Source organism: Cheilinus undulatus, linkage group 2, assembly GCF_018320785.1.
Source record: "Cheilinus undulatus linkage group 2, ASM1832078v1, whole genome shotgun sequence".
NCBI lineage: Eukaryota > Metazoa > Chordata > Actinopteri > Labriformes > Labridae > Cheilinus > Cheilinus undulatus.
Genome location: NC_054866.1, coordinates 2,045,831 through 2,060,083, shown reverse-complemented (window position 1 = coordinate 2,060,083; position 14,253 = coordinate 2,045,831). Strand labels below are relative to the sequence as shown.

The 14,253-nt window shown below is 41.9% G+C and overlaps 1 protein-coding gene across 1 annotated transcript in view; it reads right to left on the bottom strand.

Annotated features, from left to right (window-relative positions):
• Positions 1-228: 228 nt before the first annotated feature.
• Positions 229-14,253, bottom strand: part of LOC121524220 (TCDD-inducible poly(ADP-ribose) polymerase) — a 40,820-nt gene continuing 26,795 nt past the window's right edge. The window contains exons 5-7 of the mRNA XM_041809496.1: positions 9,414-9,719; positions 4,295-4,552; positions 229-1,612 (exon numbers count right to left, since the gene is read on the bottom strand). Of these exons, the coding sequence (XP_041665430.1) occupies positions 1,423-1,612; positions 4,295-4,552; positions 9,414-9,719 (754 nt within the window). The 3' untranslated portion in view covers positions 229-1,422. The remainder of the gene's footprint in view (positions 1,613-4,294; positions 4,553-9,413; positions 9,720-14,253) is intronic.

Here is a 14,253-nt window from a genome sequence, read left to right as displayed (position 1 = left end):
GAACTGTGATTAAATAGCCTTGCAACACTAATGCAGGTAGTCACTAAAGACATATTTTTAATGTATGGATAATGTATGGTATAGATGCACCAACTAAAGTGTAGTCAATTTTATATTCAAATACCTTAAATGGATGTCAATGCAAATGTAAAAGAGCCTGTGTAAAGGAACTTTTTAAGTGTAAGAAGATAGCAAACACGGTATGAAAGAAACAAAGGTCCGTTTTGTTTTAGATTTCTTTATTCAATCAAATGTTACATTAAACTAACATAAATAAAATTTTATGAACAAAAGGCACACAGTTCAAATATAAACAAAGAGAACGCCTGTACAGTTTGTCTCAATAAAACATGTCTACTGTCTCTGAGCGAGAAAGCGGTCCACGAGAGATGAGTTTCAGGGGGTTTTGTTGACAAAACGCTACGGCACCACCGCCGCTGCAGCAGCAGAGTCTCAGCGTGAAGCTGTACTCTCTTCAATCCCCTGTGAGGAACCAAAATGGTGGGCACAAAGGCAAAAAATCACCAAGCGGGTACAGCACTGGCTTCATGTGAAACCTCTGCCTGGAGGTTTACAGTACGTGGATGTCTGTTTGTTAAAGTCCCACTGAAACTCATGTCCATGACTGTTTGAAGAGGCCACAAGATTCATGTCCACTAAATCAAAGATTCAAACACGCAGCACATACACTTGAGAAAAGAAAATCTTATGGGTCAAAGGCTGGGTAAACACACTATGGTTTCTGTAAGAGACTGATTGGGATCAGAGTTGCCATGGTTTGTCTCTGGAAGCGTTTGATTGGTTGGCTGCTTCCTCTCATAATACAACCAGTTGGTCATTCACAGTACTGGCAGGACACTCAGCATTTGTCCTGATGTGAGTTCAATTACAGCCGTGCAACTAAGTCAGAATGATAAGAGGACTTTGTTTGGTTTTTCCTGCATCTGCTCCAGATCAATAAGGTAGATTAAGTCTCAAGTCTGGTGATCATCACTAGGCTCCTGTTCATACTAAATAACAAAGAGTGCTATATGAGTCTGGTAAGTCTGTTGTGGGTGCAGCTGTTGTCACTTGTCATCCACATCCCAATATTGGATGAAACAGGTGTCGTCCTTTGCAGTCCAGTTTGATCCAGTTTAATCTGATCTGGTTGTTCCTTAATGCAGACCAGTCTGGTCTGGATCCAGATACCTGCAGATCTACACGGCGGTGTATTTGCAAACATGTCTTGGGCTGTTTTAACCTGTTCAGAGCAGCAGATGGGTGAGCTTTAGTCTCCAAAATGAACTCGGCGTCTTATTAGTCTAATCTGTTTCTTTTCATCTTCAGAGGCAGACTCCACCCGTGCAGCTTTGTCACAGACTAAAACAGACTATGAGTAAGTATTGGCAAATACACACAAAGCCGGGTCTGATCCAGGTCTTAGACGGCGACAGTGCTGGGTACTTCCTCGTAGTGAATGATGAAGTAAGGGTAGCTCTGGTCATCGTTGAAGATGACATAGATCTGAGGGTCTACCCAGTTGTCCACACAGGAGTCATAAAGGTCACTGGAGGGGTCGCGGGGGTTGATTGGAGGAGGTCGCCGCATGGAGGGGTTTCCAACTGTAAACCTGCAGGGACAGAGTTACTCTCAATTATATTGTTACAAATAGACCAGTTCATCAGGTACACCTATCCGTTAACACAACAACATCATCATCAGCCAATCACATGGCAGCAATCAGAGCACTCTTGCTTGTAGATACAGTTACTACTGTGAGCTGAAGGTCAAAAAGGTAAGTCCAGGAGCACCCTGAAATCTACTCAAGAGTCTCATATCTAATGAGTACATGCCTATAGTTCAAGGTTCATGAAATAAACGACAGAGTATATGAAGCGAGGCTGTCACTAGTTTGTTTTTCCTCTTTTAAATATTCATGTCAAGCCTAAAAGACCGGTAATCCATCAATCTTTGTAGCTCTTTCTCGTGGGTCATGAATAAAACATCTTAAAAGAAAAAACACTTTCAGCTACAGACAAAAGCAGAGACGTTTAAGAAGTCTGTTAGCCGAATATGGAGCTAAATACACAGCACAGATATCTTCTTTATTGGTCTGTCAGAAACGCCTCTGCCTGCAGAACACATTGAACCCAGGTCTGGTGTTTGGAGGGGGAGAGGAAGGGGTGTATGTGGTGTGTTTCCACCCATCCTCTGCTGTCGGTTTCTGCATGATGAGGCTGGAAATGTACGATAGGTTCAGCCAAATCAGCTGTTTTACATGTGTGCCTCTAGATTTGACTTTCATTTAAGGACCAGGAGGAGCATGATGCACAGCAGGAGTGGATGATGGTTTATGGAAAAGAACTGCAGGATTTACATGGTTGTATTCAACCCTGATAAGTCAGGAAAATGTCATATGAAGGCACAACAGAGTAAGGAGTAGTGGGTTTAAGCTGAGAGACACAAAGGGCCCTTAAGGGCAGGTTTAACAGCATTAATGATACTTTTGTTAATTATTTTATCTGACAAATAAAGGACAAATTTTGACTATAGCCAGGGAAAATAGCAACACAGTGAGTGAGTTTACATGGAATTGATTATCCCAGTATGAGCCTTGTCCTGGTTTTGATCATTTTCAGGAAATGGACACAGATAAACCTGGTTATTCATTTCCTCCATGACTCAAAAGGCAAACAAACATTAGCCTGCTAGCACCAGTTAGCATGTGTCCTTTAACAATACCAGAATGGAGGAGATTAGCCTGCTAATAGCAAATCTGATGATTGGAGATGCACTTCCAAGATGTTTTGAGAAAAAAGACAGCTTTGTCAAGCTGATGGTGTCCATCGATCCAGAATAAAAGTCCCGGCTAAAAACAGCTATGAGAGTGGAACAGATGTATAAAGAAAGGCCATATTTTCGTGATACTTGCAAGACTAACTTCCTTTGATCACAGGTTTGTTTCATTCAGAACTGGGCTTTGAGGTACAGAAGAGCAGGACAACTTCTGACTACTGAAAGACTTTGCACAAGAAGTAAGACCATCACACTGCTACTGACATGTTTACTGACATGCTGCTGACAAGGTTCATGGTGCATAAAAGTCACCAGCACTGCTGATTCCATAGCGTAAGACATCTGAACCTCCACTCCCACAGCAGGAGCTTCATGAATGGGTCTTCATGGCTGAGCAGCTGCATGCAAGCGTCACATCACCAAGTCCAATGTCGAATGTCAGATGGAGTGCACACTGACACTGGACTGTGGAGCAGTGCTTCTCTGTTTGGCATACAGATTGGTGAATCTGTGTCTAGGTTTGAGAACATTACCTTCTTGATTGCATTGTGCCAACTGTGAAGTTTGGTGGAGGAGGGATAATGTTATGTAGCTGTTTTTCAGGGTCTGGGCTAGGGCCCTTATCTCCAGTGAAGGCTAATCTTAATGCTTCAGCATACCAAGACATTTTTCGACAATGCTATGCTTCCAACTGTGCGGCAGCAGTTTGGGGAAGGCCTTTTTCTATTCTGACATGACTGTGCCCCGGTGCACAAAGCAAGGACCTCATCCTATCAAGCACCTTTGGGATGAAGTGGAACTGAGATTGCCAGCCAGGCCTCGTCTGACCTCATGAATGCTCTACAGACACACAAACTCTCACAAAAAACACTCCAAAATCTTGTGGAAAGCCTTCCAGGAAGGGTGTTCTAGCTGCAAAATGGGGCTAAACTCCATATTAAAGTAGAAATATTTGAAAACAATGCCATTACGGTCCCTGTAAGTGAAGGGGTCAGGTAGCAAAATACTTCTGTTCATATAGTGTATGAAAACTATGCCATGTGTTTACAGATTTCTGCAGCTACCTCTCACCAAACCTTGTTTCTCAAAATAATGATTAGAGCTTCTACAGTTAGGAAATGTTGTTTACACACCCTACCAGAAACAGGATAATTAAAAACCTGATCTAAGTCCATGTAAACGCACCGTCTGAGAAGCCAGAGAAAGAGATAAGTGTCTCTTTAATACGTCTGGTTAGGTTACTGCTGGCAGGGCCATTTATCACTGGGCAGGACTGTGTTATGGTAAAATTAGATTTATAGGATTTAGCTTCTATCCGAGGAAGTACACTGAGTCATCATCCAGTAATTCACTTCATTCAGAAAAAAAGCGCATGTCCATCAGGTCATTTTCAATCTCTAAAGGGTTATCTGACAAATGTCCTTTCTATGAGTGGTGATTTATATCATTACAAATGCTGCACTATCACACTAAGTTCCTATCAACCTCTGTGTAAATGAGAAAATGTTCCACACACCTTCCAGTGAGGACTTTGGCCAGGAACATGCAGTGGACTCCTTTGGGTGAGCGTTTGGAGAAGTTGTGGGAGTAGACGGCCTTGCGGGCGAAGTAGGAGCCCTGGCCAAACATTGTGGCATGCTTGCCGCAGACCCTGGGGTCAAAGTTGTGCTTGCAGATTCCCTCCACCACGTCGGCTGAGGTGCCGTGGAAGAGGTGGCGCTCGCTCAGCAGTCGGTCCATGTCGGACATGCGCCGGGACATGTACTCTTTCTTCCTGTTGGGGCAGACGGAGACAGAAGGGGAATGTTTACCAAAGGCATTTACTCTTTTTTTAAACAGTTTAAAGTGTGCACAAAATATGAAAAATGACAAAAAAGGGAATATTAAGATTAAAAATGTATTATTCATTCATTCTGGGAATATTATGGTGTTCAAATGTGATGAATCACAGGCAGTCCTGCTATTTTAATTCAAAAGTCAGGATCCCGTCCTTGTTTGCCTTTAAAGCCCGGTAAGAACATTTGGCCTAATCCGTTTTCTTGAGCAACAGACACACACATGCACAAACCCACGCACACTCAGACACACACAGCCTGTTTGATGTGAGCGGATCAATCAGGCATGCAGAGGCGAAAGGAGCAAGAGCGGCTGTGACCCGGGCATGACCTCCGCTGACCCGGCAGCCTGTGACCTGACACAGACCGACACTGCACGCATCCAAGCATGCACGCACATAAACATTCACTTTAACTCTCTACTATGCAATCCAAGCCACAATTTTCGGATGTCGTTGAACTACTTCCTTTAAATCAACAACATAACATTTATGGTACACACAGGCACCGAGCTGAGTGTGGGAAGAGGAAATCATCTAGCATTCAGAGGAGGCATCGCTTTCAGAGTCAGTCACACACAAACACTGTCAGTCATTGTGAAACCTTGTGGTATCAGTCAGTGTAGGAGAGTTTAACTGTCACAGCTGATAGGACCTGCCCTTCTTTCACCACAGCGGTTAGCCTTCTGTGTTCGCAAAAGGAACATCATCATCACCAAACATCTCTCCTTCCGCCACATTCACACACCACTCTAGACTCATTCTCACGAAGTCCCACACAGCTGCTCCCATTTGGCCTATTTTCTTTTTTCTTCTTCATCCCACATTGTTCTGAATTCACCCTGTGTTTGTCGTTAAGAAATGCCTTTGTTCGGGTCGCTGTCTGCAAGTAAAAAAGCAGCTGTGTCTCAAGTTCAACAACTCAAACCTGAATATAAGACATACAAAATGAGGACACAGCAGAAACAGCACTGCACTTTTATTAGTGTCAAACTTTAACACCTATCACCCCTGTTTCTGTCGTAACCGTGCGGTAGCTATGCTGTGGTGGCCTACGCTGCAGAAGCACCACTGGTGTTTTCTGGCAGTGCAATTACTATTCTTCTATCAGTGGTTCTCAACTGGTGGGTCAGGACCCAAAAGTGGATCACGGGGTAGTTTCAGTGGGTTGTGACAAGGTGTCTGGAAAAAAATGGTGGCAAAAGTCTTTACTGGACATGCATTGATACCTTTTATTTTACCCTGTTTTACTGTGAATTTGGGTAAATTTAAATGTTTCATCAATATGTCAACAATTTTATCACCTCTTTTTTCCATAAATGGCTACTTTTTCCATATAATTAAGTAGTTTCACAAGTTTTCTGGAAAATTGGCAAAAAAACACGTAATGGTAGAGAAAGAGGGTATGAAATTTGTCAGCTTTGTCCCTTTTATTTTTATATCAGGTGTTTTTGTCCAATCATGCTCCAAACTGCAACATATTCAATGAACTAAACATGCGCTGTTTAACATTTTTCGGAAATTTGGGTTGTGATCTGTCAAAAGACAAACTGGTGGGTCCTAAGGCCGGGCCAGTGGAGAACCACTGCTTTATATGACCAGTATCTAGCCAACATTTTCTGCTTGTTACAGAAAACTGACAACTAAAACCACGTGTATTACCCACAGTCCTAACAGCATGCAAGCATTAGATACTGCATTGCATGCTTGCTATCCACACTGCATATTGATGGCCAAAGCCCAAAACCTCCTATCAAAATAAATCACCATAACTATGCAGATGACACACAGCTCTACATTTCAATGTCCCCAGGTGACCATGGCCCCTCACAAGCACTGGGTAAATGCATGGAACAAATTACTGAGTGGATGTGCCATAATTTTCTTCAGTTAAACAGAGAAAAAAAACTGAGCTAGGTGTTGTTTGACCCAAGGAGGATTGTCTAAAAATCAGTATGCAGCTCCAGTCACTTCAGTTAAAATCCTCAGACCAGGCCAGAAATCTGGGCGTTGTCATGGATTCAGACCTGAATTTTAAAAACCACATAACAATAACAAAGTTAGCTTATTATCACCTCAAGAATATTTCTAGGATTAAAGGACTAATGTCGCAGCAGGACCTTAAAAAACTTGTCCATGCATTTATCTTTAGTCGAGTTGACTACTGTAACAGTGTCTTTAATGGTCTGCCTAAAAAGTCTATCAGACAGCTGCAGCTGATCCAGAACACTGTTGCTCGAGTCCTCACTAAGACCAAGAGAGTGGACCACATCACTCCTGTTCTGAGGTCTCTACACTGGCTCCCTGTCTCTCAGAGAATAGACTTTAAGATCCTCCTGTTAGCTTATAAAGCACTGAATAGTTTAGGCCCAAAATATATCAGAGACCTTCTAGTCCAGTATGAACCATCCAGACCACTCAGGTCATCTGGTGCAGGTCTGCTTTGTGTCCCAAGAGTCAGAACCAAACATGGAGAATCAGCATTCAGTTTCTACGCTCCTTGTATCTGGAACAAACTCCCAGAAAACATCAGGTTTGCTGAGAGTTTGAGTTCTTTTAAATCAAGGTTGAAGACTCACCTGTTCACTGCTGCCTTTGACTAAAAAACTTCATCACTTTTCAAATGTTCTATTTTCATTCAAACTCTGCACTGTAACTTTTACTTTAATATGTGTGTTTTTATCCTTTTTGGGGTTTTATTTGCTGTTTTTATCACCTTTTCCATTTTCCTTAACTGTTTCCATTGTTTTTTTCCCCTTTTGTCGTTGTATCTTAATGTCCTGTGTGAAGCACTTTGAATTGCCTTGTTGCCGAAATGTGCTACACAAAGAAACTTGCCTTGTCTTGCCTATCTGCAGCAGGGTTAATTTTGGCAGCTATTTTTAGTTTTAATCTAATCTTAGTCGACGAAAACTCACAACATGTTAGTCTAGTTTTAGTCCATAAAAAGTCCTCACATTTTAGTCTTTACTTTTAGTTCAAGCATTTATTTTCTTGCCTAAATCTGGCACCAAATCACTGTAGTATCTCTGCACTCTGCCAAACCTGGGGTCCCTGCTTTCTACAGCTGAGAGACAGAATGGATACAGATGCATTGTTTTTTGACTGATTTACCAATAGTAGAGAAATATCACAGATTTGAATATCCAACGAAAGTAGTTTTAGTCATCTTGATGGAAACGAAACTTAGTTTTTGTCAGTTTTAGTCATCACAGATCTATTTTTGGTTAGTCTCGGGCTAGCATTTGTCATGGAAAAAAAGGCTGTCATCATTTTAGTCAATGAAATTAACACTGATATGCAGGATTCTCTGATTTGAGGATGATGAGAATAAAGAAGGCTGCTCATAGTTCTGTTTCGACATTATAGTAATATAGTCCAAAAAGAGTGGATTATCTCTAGCATATCCTGAACTATAAGCATTATACAAGAAAAGAAGTTCTTTTTCTAGTTTTCTCAAAAAAGTGAATTTTTTCAGATAGGAGGTTTTGTAATTCAGCCATTGATTTGTTGAAAAGTTATTAACTGTACTGTAATTTTCAATTAAATATCTGACAAGTGCTCCGTTTATTTTGAATGCAGACATACAGAACTGAATGTGAAAACTGATGCACAACCAAATCCATGTAATAATGCAGGGAAGAAAACAGGAGCAGGAAGATGGGAGAAAAACGTTGGTCTGCATTACACTGCATTGTGCTGCATTGCATTGTGCCGCATTGCTCGCATGCTGTCAGGAAACTACATTAAGAATCAGTGTAATCAGGATTTTTTTCCCTGGCTCTTTCTCCTGTTGATAGTGTTATGTTGGAGCTGCTAAATATTGAGCAGCAGTTGATTTTGCATTGAACAAAAAAGGAGGAGATTGAATGTATGGTGCTGAATCAGCTGAGGCGGAGGACAGGAATTTAATACACTTGTTTGGCAACTGAGAGATACGGATGAGGAAATGCACCAAATATTTGCGGATGTCAGCATGTAGATTTGATGAATTGGTTGCTGTCTGCAGTCATTAATCTCACTCTAGAGCAGTGGTGCTGAGGCACATCTAGGTGTGCAGTGGGAATTTGTAAAACCACGATGAAAGATATTGTAACTTGTCTGCGGAAGAGGCTGTTTTACATGATATGATAATGGTATGCCTCAAGTTTCTGGCTTAATCTAAGGTGAGCCTCAATTGCTTTTCCCAACACACACTAGCAGCAGTGTGTAAACAGTCAAACTTCCCACAAGCCACTGCTGGACCAGGAACTTGTTACCAGAACTGAGAGCCTGCTCAGGGCTCGCCTCCCCACCAGACAGGATAAGTGAAAAAACGATGGGAGTAGTGTTTTTTCACAAGCAGCCCGCAAGTACTCTTCTTGAGCAGCCATCTTGCCAATGATTCACAAGCTATTCTGTGAGATTTCTGAAGAATGCTTCTAGAAAATCTCCTTTTGAAGGGGTGTGTACCCCTAACACACCCCCTTCTCCTCTGTGCCAGAAACAGACTGGATCCCTACCCCTAGACGTCATCAAGCTTAATGTAGGAGTGGGGCTGAGAAGTAAGGTGCACTGGTACTGAGCCAAAGCCATATTCAACAAGTGCAAGACATGAACAAGGAGAGATGTTTTTTAGTTTCTAAAATCAGTCAACAGTAAATGTTGTGATCCTGACACAGATGTTCTGATGTTTTCAACCCCGTGTCATGGGTACTGGTTGTTATTATGGGTAATGAACCGTGATGTTCAGGTTATATAAACAGATAATATCGCCAACAATGAGGAAGTATTAAGTGAATGTTTGCAGTCATTGGCTCACCTCTTGTACTTCTCCCAGAGGAATGGATTCTGCACACGCTGGATTTTGATGATCCTGAACTTGGTCTCTGACACCGTCTTGTGGAAAAGGCTGTAGACCGTCCTGTAGCTGCGGTCTTCGCGTGACACCGGTACCTGCAGGAAGTCCTGGCTCATCGTCATAGGTAACCACGTTTCTGGGAAAAGACTGGGCGGGTTGGTGGTCGTTGGCGAGAGAGGATGTGACGTGACGAGATCCATGGATGAAGACAAGGAGGAAGAGGAGGAGGAGGAGGCGAGTGGGGATGAAGAGAGGCCACCTAAAGTCCTAGAAACAGAGAAAAGAAAGTTTAGCTGGTGGGAAAGACTTTAAAAACATTTCTGACAAATTTAAAGATGGAGATTTAAGCAAAGGTTGGTCGTCCATGCAGGTTGTGCAAGTTCCAGCCCCTTATTATGAGTGGAAAAAAGGCACGAGAATGACTTGCAGATAACAGTTTATTAAAGTCAAATAATAGTGTTGATAGATGTGAAAATTTCTGCCAGTATTTGCAGCTGATATATCTGCAGGATGTGCACATGCACCACAATGCATCATCTTAGATGGGGAAGCATGAAGTCTGTGGAGATCTAAGCAGCTTTAGACCTCAGCTGAAGGTTTTTGGTTTCTGTTTTCATCCTCATTCCTTCAGGTTTAAAGTGAAAAATATTAAAGTAACAGCTTCATGAATAAGGGGGCACATTGTTATTGTGTCACTGTTAATGCTATGCAGTTTTATCCCTCAATAAGCCAGATAAAGTTGTGTTTACATGATACAGTTTTTTAAAATTATGTATTTATTGTTCATGGTGCAATCAAATCTTGTTTTATGCATGAAAAAATAACAACAGAGTAAGAATCACACACAATTTCTAGTAATAAAGAGTAGGGCTTGGCAATTAATTGAAAATTAAATTAAATTGCAATATGCCCTGCTGCAATTTTCAATTTGCAAAAGGTGCAATATTTCTTAGACCTGAAATTAGTGTCAAAATACCCGTTTTAAGCTTTTTTTTGCAGCAGAGATGATATGCATGACTTTTGTTTATTAAATACAAGAATGACAAAAACCTTCAAAGCAATAATTCATGTCCAATTTGCAATACGAGACACAATGTTCAGAATTAGTCACTTTTAAAGAATTGTTTAGCCCTTGTTTAGGAATAAAGAAAGTTATATTGGGGGAAAAAAAATCACAATTAGATTAATTTCCAAAATCATTCAGCCCTAATAAAGAGACTTTTTTCCTATACAATTAAATAAAATTCATATACCAGTATCAGTTTAAATGAGCTTAAAAATTCTGATCAAGGAAAAAAAAATAAAAATTGGGCACCCCTTCAAATAAATCTTGCAGCTCAGGTAATTCACCTGTAGCATGTCTTGTTTATTGACCAATATTTCGTCCTTTCAAAGGTCAAAAATGCAGAGAAGCAGGTCTGTTTATTTTTAGTAACTGAAGCATCAAACATGAGCCAAACATCCCAGCATGCTACCTATCTCTGCAGCTTCATTCCCATGTGTTTCCTATCAGAGCTGCATCCTAACGTGAAACAGAGCTGCTGTCTCTGCCAGCGTGTGTGAGCTTCTAAAAATCATATCCAACCACTGAGGTGCTCCACGGCGGCAGCCAGCCATCAGCGGCCCAACAAAAGAGGAGGACAATGAAAGTGAGACACCAAACAGGACAGGCAGAGGGAGGAACGAGTGCAACAGACAGGGAAGAATAAAATGCCAATTGCAAAGCTGTCATCAAAGTCATAAAAAAACAACAACAGTGGTTTAGCTGTCACGTTATCACTCTGGACGTGTAAATGCTGTTAGCCCTATAAGAGAGTGTGCTCGTGTGTGTGTGTGCTGTCAGGAGACTTTGATCAGTGCGTCTCTCAGTGAGTGCGACAGTTTTTCTCATCTCTCCCCCTCTCTCTCTCTTATCTTGTCTCTCCGGTCTCGATCTCTCCTTGCAATCGATGTCTCTCTATCCCCGTGAGCTTTGAAGACAACACAGACAGTCAGCTGCAGAAAACAAGTGTGAAATGAAAAAGGGGCAGATAACGAGAGGAAAGATGGAGTTTCAGGGAGAAAAGGGGAAAGATTAGGAAGGAGAGGGCTGAAAATATCATCAGGAAGAAGGGATGACAGAGGAAGAGGGGAAGATATGGGGAGGGTGCCAATCAAGCTAATGACCTCAACCTCTAAGCCTAGCACGAATTGTTCCTGACACACTTGTTTGGTCAGCTTGGGTGACACCGCTTTGGCTTTAGGAAAGTTAATCTGTCCCCAAAACAAGTATTAACAGTGGAGTTTCAGCTCCACTTCAAATGTTTCTGATTAACTGGAATACTCACATAACTACCACATAAAAAACCAAACAAATCCCTGGCTCCAGATTCCAGCTCCCCACAGTCACATTTCACACTCCTTCACTCACCAGCTCCCCTCTGCTGCGCGCCCAGTCTGGAAACCATTTAAACCAGCTCGCTCACTTCCTCCTCACAGTTCACTATCTCTCTTTGTATCTTTCTCGCCTGCGCCTCCTCCATCTCCTGCTTTCTCCATCTAATTTTCTCTCTCGTCCCTCCCTCTCCTGCTCTCCATTTTGTCCTCTCTTGACTTGTCAAGCCTGGTAGGAACAGCTCGTGCTAGCGTTCGCTCTGTGTGGGACACTGGCAGGACACGGTGACAGCAGCCTGCTCGGCACAGGAAGTGAAAAACTCTGCAAATGGGGTGAGATGACTGCACTTGTTTACAGTCTGGTATCACTTGATGAGGCTGAGTTCCATTTCACTGCTAAAAGAAAATGGAAGCTCAAAGATGAAGATTTCTGAAATACACGAATGCCCTTCTGATAATAAGGAATACAATTTATCTTATTCTCATAAAAGTAAGAACAACTGAAGTGACTTTAAGTGCATATTTCCTGCATTATAGCTACAGTTGGGGGGGAGCCATCATGGTAAGAATGTTCTCTCCAGCCTGAACTGCTGCAAACATATGGGTTTAGACCCTGATGCTAATGCTAACAAGCTGTTATCTCCTACAGTGAGTCATTACTGTCAAGAATGAAACATCAGTAAACTTAGAATGTTTGCATTCTTTTCCATCTGTGATATAATAGATGAATGATCCCATTCAATGCCCAACTCGTCCTGTTCAGATATATTTTGCAACCTAGCAGGACTGCCTGGTGAGAGACAGTATCACATTCACTGTGGGTAAATAAAGGTAAGTAATAGTATTGTATCACAGTATTGCAAAATTAAAAGAGATTACACATCCAAATGCATATTCAGGTGTTGCACACCTCCTTTGCCCCCTAAAGCAGCCCGTGGTGACAGAAGCCTATCCTTAGAAATGTGCAAAATCTAAATACTGCAACAAAAATATGGTAATAGCAACACCTACATTTCGAAAAAACCTCTCAAATAAGTTTTTACGCTCTCATGAGGAGGTTTTTCAGATGTTTCCATATAGAAATATATCACGAAAGTGCAATGGAAACACTTTTTCCACATTTACATGTCACAGGACGTAACGTATGGGGTCACATGACCAGTTCACTCCGGGACAACATGGGGCGGTGCGTGTGGACAGAGGAGGGGGCCGAGACTTTTCTGAACATCATACTTACTCCTAATCTGGTGGGCCAGATCTGGAAAAGCTCTCATAGACAGCATTTAGGAAAGGGCAGAGCCTTTGAAAAAAAAAACTCAGGGGTGACTGGATGGACATTCTGTCTGTCACATCTTTATGGGCCAATCACAGCAACAAAACACGTGACATAGCTGCTACTGGGGAGTAAACTCCATAGGGAACTGCATAACGCGAACCATGGCAACTGTAGACATGTCAGTACACGACTTTTGTCGTTTCTGAAAAGAAAACAACTCACTGCTGCTCTTTGTTCTTCTGTTAACAAAGAAATGTCGTTAAGTTCTGATAAAACTGGCGCTATAGCAGCATCCACGCTTACCTCTTCCTCCATAACTGCATCAGCTCCTGCTGCTGCTTGCTTATTTTGTTATTTTTGCTGGTGCTGGGCTGTTCAACTGTAGGTCCTAGGGCAATAGAGGTGGGAGCACAGAGCTCTGTTGGATCTCCACTTGGACGGACCTTAAGACTTTGTGGCTGACTTCAAGTTTAGAGCAATGACATGGCACCCTTTTTCAGACTTGTACACAACAAAGGAGCGCTAAATCAATAATACTATAAATGGCATCAATTTTAGCCAAAAAGATAACTTATAAAACGAAAACAAAAACAGCATTTAAGCTAAGGAACAGATGCCAAACCTACACAAATACATGTATTACCATTCTCCTTGAATAAGACAGAAGGTATTCATTTAAAATACAGAGTATGCAGTATTTCGTCTAAGATTTCCTGATGAACAGCTGGAATCATCGACAGAATGCTCAACTACTAAAATCGAATACTGCTGTTTACCCCCCCTCAGTGTTTCCTGTATCTAAAGCTGACTTCATGATCTTTCTACTCAGACATTTCTCTTTTTACCCTCCTCTGAGTGCCTCATTCTTTCTCATCTGCCTCATTATCTCATTTTCCATCTGTCTGGTTCAGGCCCACTTCATTCAGAAACAGCTAAAGCTCTGTGTCCTGGTGACTCTGTTTGATTTGCCAAAACTTTGAAGCGTTAATATGGGTTTCAAGTTCAGCTCGGGCTGCCAGCGTGCAACAGCACTGCAATGGATTAAAGGTGAATGTGGTGCTCAGAGGCTTTTCAGTATTCAGCCCTGACCGGGACATTAGCATTGTGTACCGACCTCTGTGTGCCTGCCTGTCTCCAAACAGAGACTCAGGA